This window comes from Drosophila willistoni, chromosome 3R, assembly GCF_018902025.1.
Source record: "Drosophila willistoni isolate 14030-0811.24 chromosome 3R, UCI_dwil_1.1, whole genome shotgun sequence".
Taxonomy (NCBI): domain Eukaryota; kingdom Metazoa; phylum Arthropoda; class Insecta; order Diptera; family Drosophilidae; genus Drosophila; species Drosophila willistoni.
In genome coordinates, this window is record NC_061086.1 from 9,616,773 (window position 1) to 9,632,252 (window position 15,480).

General features: G+C 37.9%; 1 protein-coding gene and 1 non-coding gene across 2 annotated transcripts; one reads left to right on the plus strand and one right to left on the minus strand.

Moving 5' to 3' along the window:
- Positions 1-2,205: 2,205 nt before the first annotated feature.
- LOC6650787 (kelch-like protein 2) lies at positions 2,206-3,558 on the plus strand. Its single transcript, XM_002073415.1, has one exon. The coding sequence runs from the start codon at positions 2,206-2,208 to the stop codon at positions 3,556-3,558; it is 1,353 nt and encodes a 450-aa protein (XP_002073451.1).
- Positions 3,559-7,249: 3,691 nt separating this feature from the next.
- Trnai-aau lies at positions 7,250-7,323 on the minus strand. Its single transcript has one exon. It is a non-coding gene; the product is annotated as a tRNA-Ile (tRNA).
- Between the last annotated feature and the right edge of the window lie 8,157 nt (positions 7,324-15,480).

Sequence of the window (15,480 nt, forward strand, 5' to 3'; positions counted from 1 at the left end):
GCTTAATCAAAGTACAAAGTACAAAAAAAAAGAACAGAAAGCAACAGCCTGGACAGACGAAGGACGAGCGACCCTCATTAACGGGAAATTAGTTTTGCCCAAGTGTTTGGTCTGATTTCTGGCGAACAAAAGACCATGGGACCCTGGGACCCTGGTCTTATGTCTGTTCCTGGTCCTGGGGGGTGATTAAAAGCGGAAATGAAGCAAACGCAGTTTCCTTCTCTGGCCTGGTCGTTGACACTTTTGTGATTAGCGCCAATCAAAAGCCAGCTCCCAGTACCAGCTCAACAGAAGGTGACGAAATTGCATGAAATTAGACCGAACAATGAACGGAGAAGGACTGAGAGAAAGAAGCCAACAAAAAATGTCAGAGGATTAAGTCCTGAAATTTGTTCTAGATTTATAGCAAACGCATTTCATTTGAATTAATTTGCGGCACTTGAGAATCAACCAACACACACACACACACACACACTATAAATCCTCAGCAACTGTCTGCATTATGTAAATGTATACCAGATTTTTTTCCTCTTTTTTGGACGGGAATTCCCCGCACACAAAACACCTTTTGAGTGCACTTAATTATGCGGAAACAGGACAGACACACAAAAAGGACTTTTGCCATAATTTCTCACTTATTTAACAGGAAATTTATTTGAATTATTTTCATATCAGAAGACAAAAAAAAAAGAAATCTCCTGTCAAATGCAGTTGAAAAAACTTTCCATGTATTGCAAGTACAGTCTAATCCCAAATTGCTAGATCAAATTTCATTGAAAAATTTTCAATTACCCAGTTATGGATTTTCCTTGGCTATTTGTTCTGCCCTGTTGTTGTTGTTGTTGTTTGGTTTATTGATATGTTTTTGTTCAATTCCTTTGGGGAATTGACGAAAATAACTGACGGACTGTCTGCCATGTCTCATTTTGCCTTCCTCATTGCCATGTCAATAATTTGTTTAATGGCAGCGTAAAAAATTAGACCATATTGAATGTCAATTGTTTGATTTTCTGATTAAGCCTACAAACCGACCCTTAACATGGTCTTATTGTTTGACTTTTTACCTCTCAGAATTGATTAAATATTGAGAGAGTCTGTAATGTGAGGCCTAGAAACCAAATGAAAGTGGAGAGTCTCAAAAAAAAAGGAAGGGAGAAAAAATATCCATAACTTGGTTTACAAAATTTCTTTTTTTTCTCCCAAACTAATAAAGGTATGCCAGATGTGATTCTTTCATATTTTCACTAGACATCATTAATCAAAAACTCTTTACTCTGAAAAGGATATTAGCATAACGAGCTAGGATATTTTTCTTACATAAACGAGGAGAAAGCAAAGTCGTGTCAATTTACGCGTCAAAAGAAAAGAAAAACATTTTTTCAAATTTTTTTTTCTTTTTTTGCTACAGCTTAAAAATTGCAAACGGATATAAAAATGTCACTCCGCCAGTCAGTCAGTCAGTCAGTCACACATGTGCGACAATTCCCAGCCGAACTATGTAAAACATCATTAATTTTTACACTCCAAGTGGGTGGAACAGAGTTCCAAGTTGATGTTGATGATGATGGCATTTCAACGCCCAAATCATTTCGGGCACACCAGGACACTTTCACTATAGTCGCGAAATATTTATAAATCGTGCAAAATTTGACTGGAACATATGTTGGGTAGGACATTTGACGTTTCGCTGATTGGGCGCCAAATCATGGAGCAAAAATTGAGGGGTGAATACTCGGATGTGCGACAGGGGAAGACATTCAGGTCGTCTTCCAGCTAAATGAATGCAAATTTTTTATTTAAACATTACATTCGGTAATGGTATTGAGCTGTCAATATGTTTGTCTTTTTATTGTTGCCAAAGGGGAAGGAAGTTTGCCAAAATGCAAAAGGTAACACATCTCCAGACGACCGACGACCGAATCTTTGTGTGTGTCTGTAACTGACAGCTTGAAAAATGGTGAAATTTTGCAAATCAGATTGCAAGTCAACGTTAACACTAATGCAAATGGAATGTGTGTGGGTATAATCTTGATATGAGTAAGTAGATTTGGCTTGAAGAGATTTCATAGTAAACTATCTCAAATAGTAGGCATAGAACTTAAAAGTCATTTAAATATTTGTCTGAAACGGGAACTGTCAACTCATAACCTTGCTAGGAGTCAGAAATCAAACACTTTTAATCTTTCTCTCCTATTTCTTAACAGAATGTCTGAGAAATCCGATTGCATTTCCGAAAGTGAAACATCTGAAATTAATTTTGATTGTGAAGATGACTCAAGTACATCAAGTTCAGCTAAATCGGAACATCCCACTGTGCTGGAGAATCGGGGAACCGAGATGCGGACTGTAAAAGTCTTGCCAGCATCTAGTGACTCTGTAGCTACGGAAACTGATGCTGAGACTCGGATGTGGAAAACCTTCACGGATGCAGAATTTGCTGAGACCCAGGACATTCAGGTGCCAGATCTTTCACTTTATTCGTACTGTCCATATAAGCCAAAACGTAAAATTAAGATCCCAAATAATCCGCCAAAGGAGAAACTTCGTGAAGTAGTCAAGGATATGATAAAAGAGAACCGCGGAGCAACTTCTTGCGTTCTGATCGGCGAAGACTTCACCATTCAATGTCATCCCGGTCTCTTGCGGTGCCATTCGAGGTACTTTGCCAACCGGGATTGGCGTGTTCGCGAGTTTAAATTCAACGCAGAGGAAGTGCCTGCAAAAGGTTTCGAGTTGGCCTACAAATGGATGCGTTTTCGTGAGCTACCACCTATTGGAGACGTGGCCCCTATGCTGCAGGTGGCCAAACAATTAAAAATTGATTTGCTGGAACGCGATTGCTGGAAACTGCTGTCGCAAAAGAATGTGAGGGAGAAGGTTGCCATGGAAGTGTACATGCAGGCAAGAAAATTACCTCTGCTGAATGATTTGAAAGCGGTGATGTTGTCCCGTCTAAGAACGTATTTCCTGGCCCTGGTTGGCCATAACAGTTTCCTCGATCTCACAGTGGATGAGTTGGTGGAATTAATTTCCCTCGACTCGATTGGTGTTAACTCGGAAATTGAGGTATTCCTGGCTGTCTTGCGTTGGCTCAATCACATGCCAGAGCAACGTCAAAAGCATTTGCGACGAACCATGGCCGCCGTTCGTTTTCCCTATATGCCCATGTTCTTTCTATTTCGCCTGAAGGAAGGTTGCAATGCTGCAAATAAGGTGGAACTCTTTTCGGCAAATCCCATGCTGTTGGCCTTTCACATGGATCCCCAGACCCTACAAGTTCTCGAGAATGCCATGACCTTTATTGGTGTTCGCCAGGAACATAATGAGCATGGAGAGTTTGTCGAAGTTTGTGCTGAGCACAAATTAAAAGTCCAATATCCACGTAGATGGATCTATCATGTAGGATGCCCCTATCATATCTACGATTTGTCCTATCCCTATCAGCACAAGTTTAGTTTATTGGACTTTAATGAATTCATCAGCTCCTTACAACGCAAATGGATGCGCGTTGGTGCAGTCAATTATTTCGAAGAAAGGGTCATTGATATACCCCCATAAAAGGGTAGATCAATCAATCAATTATGAAGAAATTAATACCTTTCAAAAAAGATATGTTTATAGACAACTTTGCAATTTGAATAGTAATAAATTGAATTGAAATAATGAATATTAGGGAGAAGCTGCGAAAAGGAATTCAAAACTCCAGTTCTTAAACAAATTTGAACTTACAATGTAAGTCAAAATAAGGTTGCAAATCCTATATCTTATATAGTAACATTTGCGACTTTCTCTTGTTTCTGCTAAAACAACTTCACTTTGACTTACTTTGCCATGCTGTGCGATTCCTGTCAAGGAACCATAAAAATTATTAATGAATTATGCTTACAAAGAAATGAATAATAATAATTTCAATTTCAAACCAATAAAAAACACAACGAACCAAACGGGAATCCACCACATGGGGGGATATATCACATTTCGCTTTTTTCTCTCCGATTCGTCGATTGCGTGTCGACCAAAACAAATCATTAATCATCGAAATGTGGCAAGTTTTGTGGTTAAAATTAATTTTGTAGAAAAGTACAAAACGCTCTTGGCCAGAAGTGGCAAAAGCCCCAGGGACTGGGATACCGAAACAGCATTAAAAACTACTAAAAAGGAGCCGCACCGAGACACTGAGAGCTCAACTGGATGGAGGAGGTCTGCCTGTGGCTGACACATGGGGTGCTTCATTCGCTTTTTTTTCTGTTCTCATTTTGAAAAAAGGGCAGAACAGAAAAAAACTTTCACACATTGTTGTAAGGATGTGTAGAGAAAGCGCCGCGGGATATGTTTACCCTGCCTACCCTCTCCCTGTCTCCACCCACTTCAGAAACGATGGCGTGAAAATGCACACATTAGGAGGATGGAGTATCAGGAGGGAGGTAGCTGAAAGGAGTTTTTTGTTTGGGCTGTAACTTCTTAGCCTCCCACCACCCCACACCCACACACACACACACTCAGTTGTTTGTTGTCACTGTGTAAAAAACGATTTGGGACGATTTGTGTCATGGGTGACGACAGTGTGTGTCGTTCACATCATCGACTCGATATCATTGATACTTTGTCAAACGTGTAAATTACATGGCGCATTCCGCGCTTCACCGATTTATATTCTCTCACATGCAAATTTTCCCACTAACAAACCCCGTCAATAACATCGACATCGACATCATCATCATTATTCAAAAGAGCGAAATCCCAAAGGGTTCAAGTTCAGAGACCAGGAAAGCACCGTCAAACTACTTTAAATTTCAACCAATTTCAAATGACTTTCTGTCAAGCATGTGTGTGCGAGTGTGTGTGTGTGTGCCTGTGTGTGTGGAGGTGGGTCATAGGATCAGACACTACGCCGCAGCATCGTTAGTGCAAATCGCATCATTGGAAAACTGTCGCGTCGCGTGTTTTGATTGATGTTGGACGCGCTGTAAGTCCCACAACGAATCCTCCATTGAATCTCATTCTCACTCCCATGCGGTTTGACTTTAAATCCTCGAACATGTAACCCCTTCGAGGGGGAAGTTTTTCATATTTTTTTGGATTTTCTTTTCGCTTTTCGTAATTTTTCATAAAGAATCATTTTCATTTCTCAGTTATTTTTTGTGATTTATGGTAGGGTGGGATGTTCTGACAGCTGTGACTTGTTTATAAGGGTTAAGCTGTTTCAATTTCACTCAGTTATTAGGTTAGATAAAGATGATAATGATAAGGTTGTGACATTTTTGGGGCAAGTGTTTGTTTCAGTTATTGTCAAACTGTACCCCCTTTTGTCTGACTTTGTTTCTACCGTTCTTAGCGACAACTGTTTAACTTGTGTGCACTGAACTTTGCATTTACACGCAACACGCAACGCGTTATAACACCAAAATATACCAAAAAAGTGGAAGAAAATTGTCCACTCATTCGAAACAATTGGGCTTGACCAGTCATTTGTCAAATTTGACAGGCACTGCCGGACAGAGCATCAGGCAATCTAGAATTTAGCCAGCTGTTTAACCTGTTTGATCTTAACAATGTTTGAAACAATTGTAAAATGTTCACACACACACACACACCCAACACACACTTTCAATGACTTTCAATTAGGGCTAGTAACACTTTCCACCGAAGGCTGGTCAAGTGGTCAACGCTTTTTGTTGCCGTTGTCATGTTAATTGCCAAGGGGTTAAATTGAAAACAACCCTCAAAAATTGATAACGAGCATCCATGGATCTATATAACATCATGTTGATGATGCTGCAAACTTCAAAACGCATTTTCTGCTCGTTAAGTTTTTGTAATTTCCAAAACCTCCCCCCCCATCCAATAGTCATTTATGCGTGGTCATTATGGGAGCTGAGGGACCCTGTTTAATCAAATAAAAGGTATTCGGAAAATTTAACACCAAAATGAAACGCCTGTCAAAAGTACAGTTGCGAATTGAAATATTAGCCATTGCTTTACCCTTAAAAATCAATTCGATTTGACTTAAAACTCACTCACTGAACTTTTTAGTATAAGTTGTTATCCTCTTTTAAATGAGTTTTAACAAAAATCTTTGACAAAATGTTACGATTGTTATTTATGGGAAAGTATTGCAGAGTTACTAATTGATTATAATTCGTAGAATGCTATGCTGTGGCCGATGCAGTGGGGGGTAAGGAAATGAGAGAAATTTTCTATTCCTATGTACAATATAACATATTACAATAGCAATATTTTAGCTCTTAAAGTGCTAAATTTTCGATATTCATCACCAATTTACCCCTTTAAAACTATACCTAGATCCGCTTTTAAAATATAATGCAGCGGACTACGATCTGTGATTATGTATCTGATATTCGTAATTAAGTATTAAAGACTAAAGTTCAAATTTATTTTCTTAAACTGATAATTAAACGGTAAACTTTAAATAGAATCGTACATTGGCCAGGGCAGGATAGGACCTATACTTTCATTATAGATTATAATGTGCTGATTTGGAATATGTTCTCCAAACGATATTGTGTCTTATTGTTAAATGTGCGACAATAATAACACTAACATTTTGTTTTTAAAGCATTAGAGTATTTATAATTATCAACCTTGATTTTTTATGAAGGGACATTTGCCAACTAACTCATCAAGACAACTAACTTATTCTTTTCAAAGTGTACATAAAATTTAAAAAGTAATAAAAAACGTAATCGCATGAAGAACTTTATATAGTTAGTACATTATCTAACGATAAGACCAAAAAACAAAGAAGAAGAACAATAAAAAACATACAATTTTCCCTGACATTACGAATAATAAAATTTAGATATACATACATATGTATGTATATTAAGAAGTTTCAGAATATTTTTGGAGTTTTACTGTTCACCAGGAAAAAAATATGCCAAATTTTAGGTTTGTTTTACTTTAGAAAAATAACATTCCGATGAATATATTTTCTTTAAATCTTTTTTTGCGTTGCAGAAAATTGGTTCAATAAAAAATTAATTACAGTATTCGCAGAAAAAGCAAACCAACAAAAAAGTTACAAAATATTACAAAAAAAAGTTTTAAAAAAAAAACCATCTTACTTGCCATTTATTAATAAGTACAATAAGAAATTTGCTTGCAGAATGAAAACAAACTTGAAAAAAAATATATTTCTAAATTTAAAACAAAAAAAAAATAAAAATTTTTAAAAAGAAAAACATTTTTTTACGTTTTTCCACAAAAAAAAAAAAAAAAAAATTATATTTGGCCCATGAGGGGATCGAACCCGCGACCTTCGCGTTATTAGCACGACGCTCTAACCAACTGAGCTAATGGGCCGATGTTTCGGACGTGGCCAAAAGACGATGACTTGATGCTGCATTAGAAAAATGTAATCTTATAAAAATAAGCAAAAAAAAGAAAATAAAAATAAGTACAGTCGCCGCCACTGATAGAAGCAAAATGCAATGAGTAAACAAAGTGGGTAAGGAAGGAGAGAGAATATTATTATCAATGTCTATCTCCTGTACCTTGGGCATGCAAATGGCGTTTGGCGTTTTCTTTCATCATATAAATTTTTGCAGCCGCCCATTGAAAGGAAGCGAAGCAGAAATGCCTCAAATCATGTTCCACATGACAAACAGGGCTAATACGAGTACACAAAGCGTGTGTACATGGGTGTGTTTGTGTGTTTGGGTGTGTATTTGGGTGTGCGTATGTGTGTGGTGGCAACCAGTCATGACTTTTCGCCCAACCACAAGCCCAAAAGCGAACCCTTTTTAATGAAACATCGAGCGGTTGCTGCAGCAACCAGGAATGAGCAAACAAAACGGAAAACGGAGCTAAAAAAAAAAAAATCTGCAAACTTTAAAGCAAACAATATGGGGGGATGGGAAGGGGAGGCAATGGAGGCAACAGGCAGACGACAAGGGCAAAGAATCATCCTACCCTCAGGGGCCAATGTGATTCGTTTTCGTTTGACAAAATGACATCCAGGACATCCATCCAGTGTGGACCAGGAGTAGCAGCAGCAGCAGCAGCATCAGCAAACAGAAGGACACAGGACATACACACACACATGCATAGACAGGCCTATTGAGCCGTGGTTGGTGTTTGGCGACCGGGCGACTGTTGTCTGCGTGCTTCACGGTTTATTGGTTCCATTTCGCATGTGAAGTGCGTCGTCGTCCTCATCGAGCCCCTTCCGCGTCCATCATCCCCTGCCCCACAATCAAGCTAATTTGCAAATAATATGCATGTGTGTGTGTGTGTGTGTGTGTGTGTGTGTGTTCTATGTGGCATTCAAATTTCCCGAAAAGGGGTTCCTTCTGCCCCCGCGGTTTTTCTTCTCTGCCAAAATGCGAAATTAGATTTTAAAATCCTTTTTTTGCTTATCTTCCTTTTATTCCTCGTTTCGTGTGTGTTTGTGTGTGTGTGTGTGTGTTTTTCCATTCCTATTTACTTTTGCAAATTAAGGTCACAAATTTCCGCATTTCATTTTTGTTTGTCTATTGGTTCTTACCTTTGAAGAATGCTTTCAGTATCTTTTCAGTTTTCAGCTCACGTGACCGCGAAGCAATCCACTTGAGAGGTCCTTTCTGGTCCTTAAGTCGCTGGGCAAACATGTTGCAAATTTCATTTGTTGTGCAAATCTTTTTGATTTTTCAAGCGGTTTATTTTTTGTTTTTTTGCCCCATAGCTCCTTATCATGATGATGAGAATGACAAATCAGAAAACAGACTTTACATTAGATTAAAGATTTGCCAAAAAGCAATAGAGTTTTGGCTTATGAGGAAACTTTTTGAAAGGATGGTTTAGTAAGAGAGAGATCTACTTGTAAGGATCACCTCTGAATTAAGAAATGGAAACATAATATCTTCTAATCTGTTTTCTTCTACTTAACAAATCTTCTAATTAAAGCGTAGATGGCCAAAACTAAAGGCAAAATTTGAATTTCTTTTTGGATTTAAATGTTAAAGAATCTCAAGTGGTTAGTTTGTCCAAGCCAACCAAGAGAACAACATTTTCCATTATGCAAATGTCCTTGCTATGCTGCGATAAGAACAACCGCAGGTAAAACTCACAGAACAATTGATTATGATTATGATTGAGCGGCGCGCAAAAAGTCAATAACAATAACATTATGCAGATACAGATACGGGCAGACAAATAACAAAGGCCTCCCAGACAATGGACCAAACCGAACCAAAAAAAACCCATGGGGAAGAAAGCAAGTCTCTGGTGCAAATGCCACCTTCAAGCCAGCCCAGGGAGTAGAGGTACGTACATACAGCACTTAAAATTAATGGAAATGTGTAGCCGACGAAGACATGGAGAAATAATAAAATTTAAATAATAATAATAAAAAAAAAACGCAGCGATACTCAAGTGGCTCCCCCCTCTTCATCACTTTAGACTCTGTCGAAGCGTAAAATATTATGTCATTATCAAAAGGAACGCAATAAATTTCCTCCTGGACGTGCGTTAGTCAAATTTCAATACAATGTTTGAAAAAAACTGTTTGAATTTACAATTAGCTTTTTGAATGGAAGGAGTTCCTTCGAATCGCTTCCTGGTCGTCATGGTGTGTGTCAATTGATAAAGTGAAAGTTGAAGTTCCAGTGTCCTGCCGCGCGTTTTTTCTCTCCCTCTCTCTCTTCTTACAGGCCACTGACGAGTGGCAGCACTTCAAGTTGAGGGGGGAAAAGGACCACCGCGGTGTTATTATCTGGGATTTACCGAGCATTGTGCCTGGCATCTAATTACAAATAACATCGCTGCTCGTTGGATATTCAAATGCTGTGAATGACATCCGTTTGGTTGGTTGTCTTGGTTGCCATCATCATTGGACATTCAGCCATTGTCTCCCACTGGGTGGAGTTGCCAATTGTCGAGTGGGATGGATCGAAAAACTTTAATTTATCTGAAAATCCAAGTGCAACTTCTGAGAAAAGAAAAGAAGTGTTCGAATTTCGGCTGTGTGTCACAAGTCATTAAGCTGCTATAATTGCCAAATATCTCAAAGTTGGCCCAATAACCATAAATACTATCTCTCATATATATGAATCTTATATCCTTTTTGGCCTAACCCCTGTAGTTTTTATTGCCTTGACTTTCACTTGATTTGCTTGTGTCAAAAAACTTTCCTACACTTAATTCCCGTCTATGCATGTAGTTGAAAGATTGTTTATGAGGCAGACCATACTTATGCTCATTTCCGTATTTCATAAAAGGGAAATGACATTTTTCTACACACACACAGACACATTTTTTTTTTTGCCCAACTGACACACATATATCACCTCAATGTGGCAATGATGCTTAACGTTCCACATATCCGCTTTCGGTTTTTCCCCTTGACTGCTCCTTGCCAAAAGTCCTGCCAAAGTCGATTATGTGCGGAAATGAAAACCCATAAAAATCCTTTCCTACGGTGATTAGTTAACATATTTTTCGTCGCACAATTCGCAATTGCCCAAAAATAAAAAAAGGGAAGAGCCAGTCTGAGCAAGGCAAGAAAAGGGAAGCAATTATTTATAAGAAATATTATTTATTATTTATTATTGTTGTTCTTTTTTCTTTATGTTTTTCTGTGTAGAGGTTAAGTTAAAGAAATTCTTGTTAGCAATCCAACTGAGTGAGGTTGAGGTCCATTAAATTTGCGAGTGGTTGGTCTATTGATGGGTCATTTATGAGTTATGCATATTAAAAGAGGGTCGTTGGGTATCGAATTGGTTGCTTAATATATTTATACATATGTATTTTTGTGTTCATATATAATGAGGGTTAACAATATAGTGGAAAAGTCCTTGAGATTGTTAGTTCATTTAAATATAAGACCAACACATTGTGTCTCAGACTAATAAAATTATCATTCTATATCAATTAACCCACTTTGGATCGGGCTGATTTTAAGTTGCAAAATGACTTTTAAAAAATAAAACAGCCTGTTTTAGTTTGGGATGAAACTGGTTAAAAAAATGGATTTGAAGGTTTATTCAATGTAATTTTTGTGGAACTAACTAAATACTTACCTTTGATTGAAATATAGTCAAATAAAATACAGAATCTTTGAAAACATACAAAACTTGGTGTTCGAAAAGTCGAACAGTGGTCAAAAATGGGTTAAGTTATCTTGAAATGTAAAAAACATCTTATTAATTTTCTAAATTTGTCATTAATACATCTCAGTTGGACTTTGGACTATAGCCTTTTTGATAGTTATTGTGGCATTATAGTATATAACACCTTTAGATACCTTTTACAACTACATCAATAGGAGATCCTTTATGCATTATCTACATCTGAGATGCAATCAAAAACCAATTTATATGACTCTAAAACTTTACTTTATTTGGTTTCCCTTAAAAGTGGGAAAACTTTCACCTTCGGAAATTTTGTCATTTTGGTAAGGTACAGTTTTGCCTTATCGTTAGTTCTGCCATAAAATGTATCTTTTATGATAAATGACGTCACCTTCAGTTAACGATTTTGAGACGGGAATTTGCATAGAAAGCACATCAAATCATAAACAGGCCACATAAATAAGCACATTAAAAAATCGAGAACAATGAAATGGAAATTGTTAAGGAAAATAGTGAAAATGTGCAAATTAGATGCGCCCGTGCTGCGAATGGCGGTCATGGCCTATTTTAAAATTAAAATGATGCCAAGATAAGTGCCACACCCACTCAGGACCAGGACATTTGAGCGCCTTGTGATAAACTAAACGCATGTGCCCTGATTTATGAGCACATATTTGTGATATATGTGCTAGGATTTTCAAGGATTTGCCACAAATTACAATATTTTCAGAAGACGCCAAGAATGTCGAGTGACTGAATTCTGTCGCATATGCGCATAATTTTCGTTTGAGTACTTTTTCGTTTTTGTTTTCTTTTTGGTAATTTGATTTATTGGCAGAGACTTTTGGGTGAGTTTTCTGCAAATGAAGAACGTGCTCTTGGTGAATGTTTTTGCAATGGAAATTGATTTACTTTGATTTTGCATTTTTTAAAAAGAGGGTTGTTTAGTCTCTTACCTATTTGAGTTTGAGTCTCGGTGGGTATCAATGTCAATTGATGGCTGCTGGTTGTTGTATTTGGTTGCTTTTGTTTTGTGTTGTCGCTGCCAATTTATTTTCGATATTTTTTTGTTAAGCGCTAAGCAGCCATAATTCCCATTGCATTATGTTTAAGACCCTTTGGTGTATATGTATAGGATGCTCTTACTCCTCGGTGACATCGGGGCGACACACACGCACGCAATTTTAAATGGATTTATTGATACGCTCGGCTGCCACAAGCAACAGCAACAACAACCAGTAGCAGGACCAAAGGACTGGGAATGTTTAATATTCTGGGTAAGGGGGAAATTGGCATGGGGTAACATGTTTGCAAACATTGGCAACAACAAATGCCTGGCTATTTTTCAATTGTCACCGACCAACAACCATCGACTGGCGTCTGCCGGCTGCTGGCTGCTGGCGAATTAACCCATCAAGTGGCTCAGTGCAAAAAACAGAACAGGGAAAGCTAGAGAATAAAACGATCCTGACATGGGAAACTCTGTTGAGTTTATTATGCGCATCATTTGCGAATTTTGATTTTAATAGAGACACTGAGAGAGTGTGTGAGGGAGAGCGAGAGGCACATGGAAAAATTGAAATTGAAATTTTGATTAGTTTCGAACACGCGTCGAGGTCCTTTTCGAGTGGGGTGAGGTTGAGTTACGGTTTACTGGTTGCAGAAGCGGATGGCTCTTTTGTCATTTTGATTGATTTCAATTATTTGTCAACGTGGCCTATGAACTGCGGTTGCATTTACAGTTCTCCACTTTTTTGTGTAATACCCTTACCGATAAAAAGGGCATTACGAAATCACCCATAAAACTTGTAACAAACCGAATAAAGGGTAGAACTAGTCAACCTCAAATTTAAACTCAAAAGAGCATCCAAGTGTCGTCGTTTATGATTTATTTTTATACCATGTACTCAAAATTTATGCAAATGGCTTCGTAATTGATACAATTTTTTAGTCGTTTCTTTTTTTGTAATTCATTTTTCAAGAGAATTTTTTGGAATTGATTAATTTGGGATGCATTTTTTCTTTGTGGCAGCTTCAAAAACTTCAGACAAATATATTTTTAATCACTTTAGCTGAACAGAATAAATTTGCAGCTCATTGAAATTCCAAAATGCTCTCCCAACAAAATGATTAATCACACTCAAGGACAAAAAACAACGTAAACGATTCAATAATAGCACTAACCATAGAACACATAGATGGGACAAACTCATGATTTTTTGATTGCAAACGCTAGCCTAGTCATGGAACCCCAGAGAACTTCGGGAAAACCCGAACGCTCTCACTCTCAATGAGAGCGTAAAATGGGGAGAGGGCAAAGCAGCTACGAAAAAATTTCAGTCTAGCACAGACTACCGAACGACGAAGGCAGGCCTACGTCGCTTGTGATTTCGTTCTGTCTATGTATGTGTACACTCGTCGGTACATGCTCAGGCTTCGTAGTGTGTGTGTGACGTGAAGTTGTACAACATCGCATTTCAATAGCTCGCTCGACCAAAATTTTTCATTTTCGACAAAACAGCGGCAATGCGAATAGGATATGCCCCTGTCGAAAGAATATCAAGAAATATTGGCATCAGCTACGTATGTATCCCGGTGGCTGTGCCGATAGAGTGTTTGCTTGGCAATAGGAATGTCGCTGGTTCGAATCCCAACTCGATTATCGTTAACGAAGTTTTTTTTTGTCTATTTTTTTTATTTATATAAAAATAAAACATAAAAATAAACAAAAGGAAAAAAAAAACAAAATGAAAATAAATATTTTTTTTTTTTTTATATAAATAAAAAAAATAGACAAAAAAAAACTTCGTTAACGATAATCGAGTTGGGATTCGAACCAGCGACATTCCTATTGCCAAGCAAACACTCTATCGGCACAGCCACCGGGATACATACGTAGCTGATGCCAATATTTCTTGATATTCTTTCGACAGGGGCATATCCTATTCGCATTGCCGCTGTTTTGTCGAAAATGAAAAATTTTGGTCGAGCGAGCTATTGAAATGCGATGTTGTACAACTTCACGTCACACACACACTACGAAGCCTGAGCATGTACCGACGAGTGTACACATACATAGACAGAACGAAATCACAAGCGACGTAGGCCTGCCTTCGTCGTTCGGTAGTCTGTGCTAGACTGAAATTTTTTCGTAGCTGCTTTGCCCTCTCCCCATTTTACGCTCTCATTGAGAGTGAGAGCGTTCGGGTTTTCCCGAAGTTCTCTGGGGTTCCATGACTAGGCTAGCGTTTGCAATCAAAAAATCATGAGTTTGTCCCATCTATGTGTTCTATGGTTAGTGATAATAGTGTAAAACTTTTAAAGAGTTTTGGCTGAACTCTAAAGAAAACATGGATAAATGAAATTCTAGTGCTCATCTAAGACTGAGAGTGATCACTTTAAGTGGAAAAACAGAATATTTGTCCTCAAAAAATGTTTCCTTTTGAACTTGCAATTGTCATTGACAGAAAGCGAAATGGCAAAATGTAACCAGTCAATGGCCATTTTTGGCATTCAACCCGTTTGCCAAAGTTGTTAAGCAAATGCTTTTAATAATTTAAGTCAACTACGAGTCACACACACACACAACTTATACATACATATGTATGTATATGTAGATATATTGATATAAGTATTTACGACTCCCTCGCCATGTTGTTAATAACAATTTCTGTCAATGACACAAGCAAAACCCTTTTTCGCCATATCCACTGATATCTTGAGACGCAACAAATCGCTGCAAATTACATTCATAAAATTTTATCACCCAATATCGGAAATGGATTCGTTGTTGTCCGCACCAGACTAATGGCCAATGTATGACCCATTCGAGCGATGGTCGTCGCCAAAGAAGAAAGAAAACATTGCCAGCTGCCAGTCAAAAAAAAAAAAAGGGGAACTGGCCAAGTCAGTTAGAAAAGGGGGTTGAGTTCAAGTGCAATAAGGGGTTACCATTGGATACGATTATCCTTCTTTTTTTTTTGGTTTTTTAAATCATAATTTCATTATTATGAAGTGCCAAAATCTCAGCATTATGGAAATGGGTCTTCGAATGGGCAATTTGTGTGGCCATTTCGGAAGGGTAAAGGATTTAAGGTGCCATGACAAATGTACAGCACTTGCGCCTAATTACTTTGAATTATTTGACTAATTTGCTTAAAAATGTGCCAGATTTTGTAAGCAGCTCACTCACTTCGTCTTCTGGTCATCATCATCCCTTTCCCTTGGGATATAGTTCGAGGGTTCTCAATCTTGCCAACTGTTGCCATCACTCAAGTTCAATCAGTTTTTGTTTCAGACGCCAGGGCAACGGATTGAGATTGAGGGTGAGGGTTGAGTTTTGAGGTGCTCTAACCGGTAATAAATGAAAAGCATTCGATTACATAACGCCCTTTCCATGTTCATCATGCCC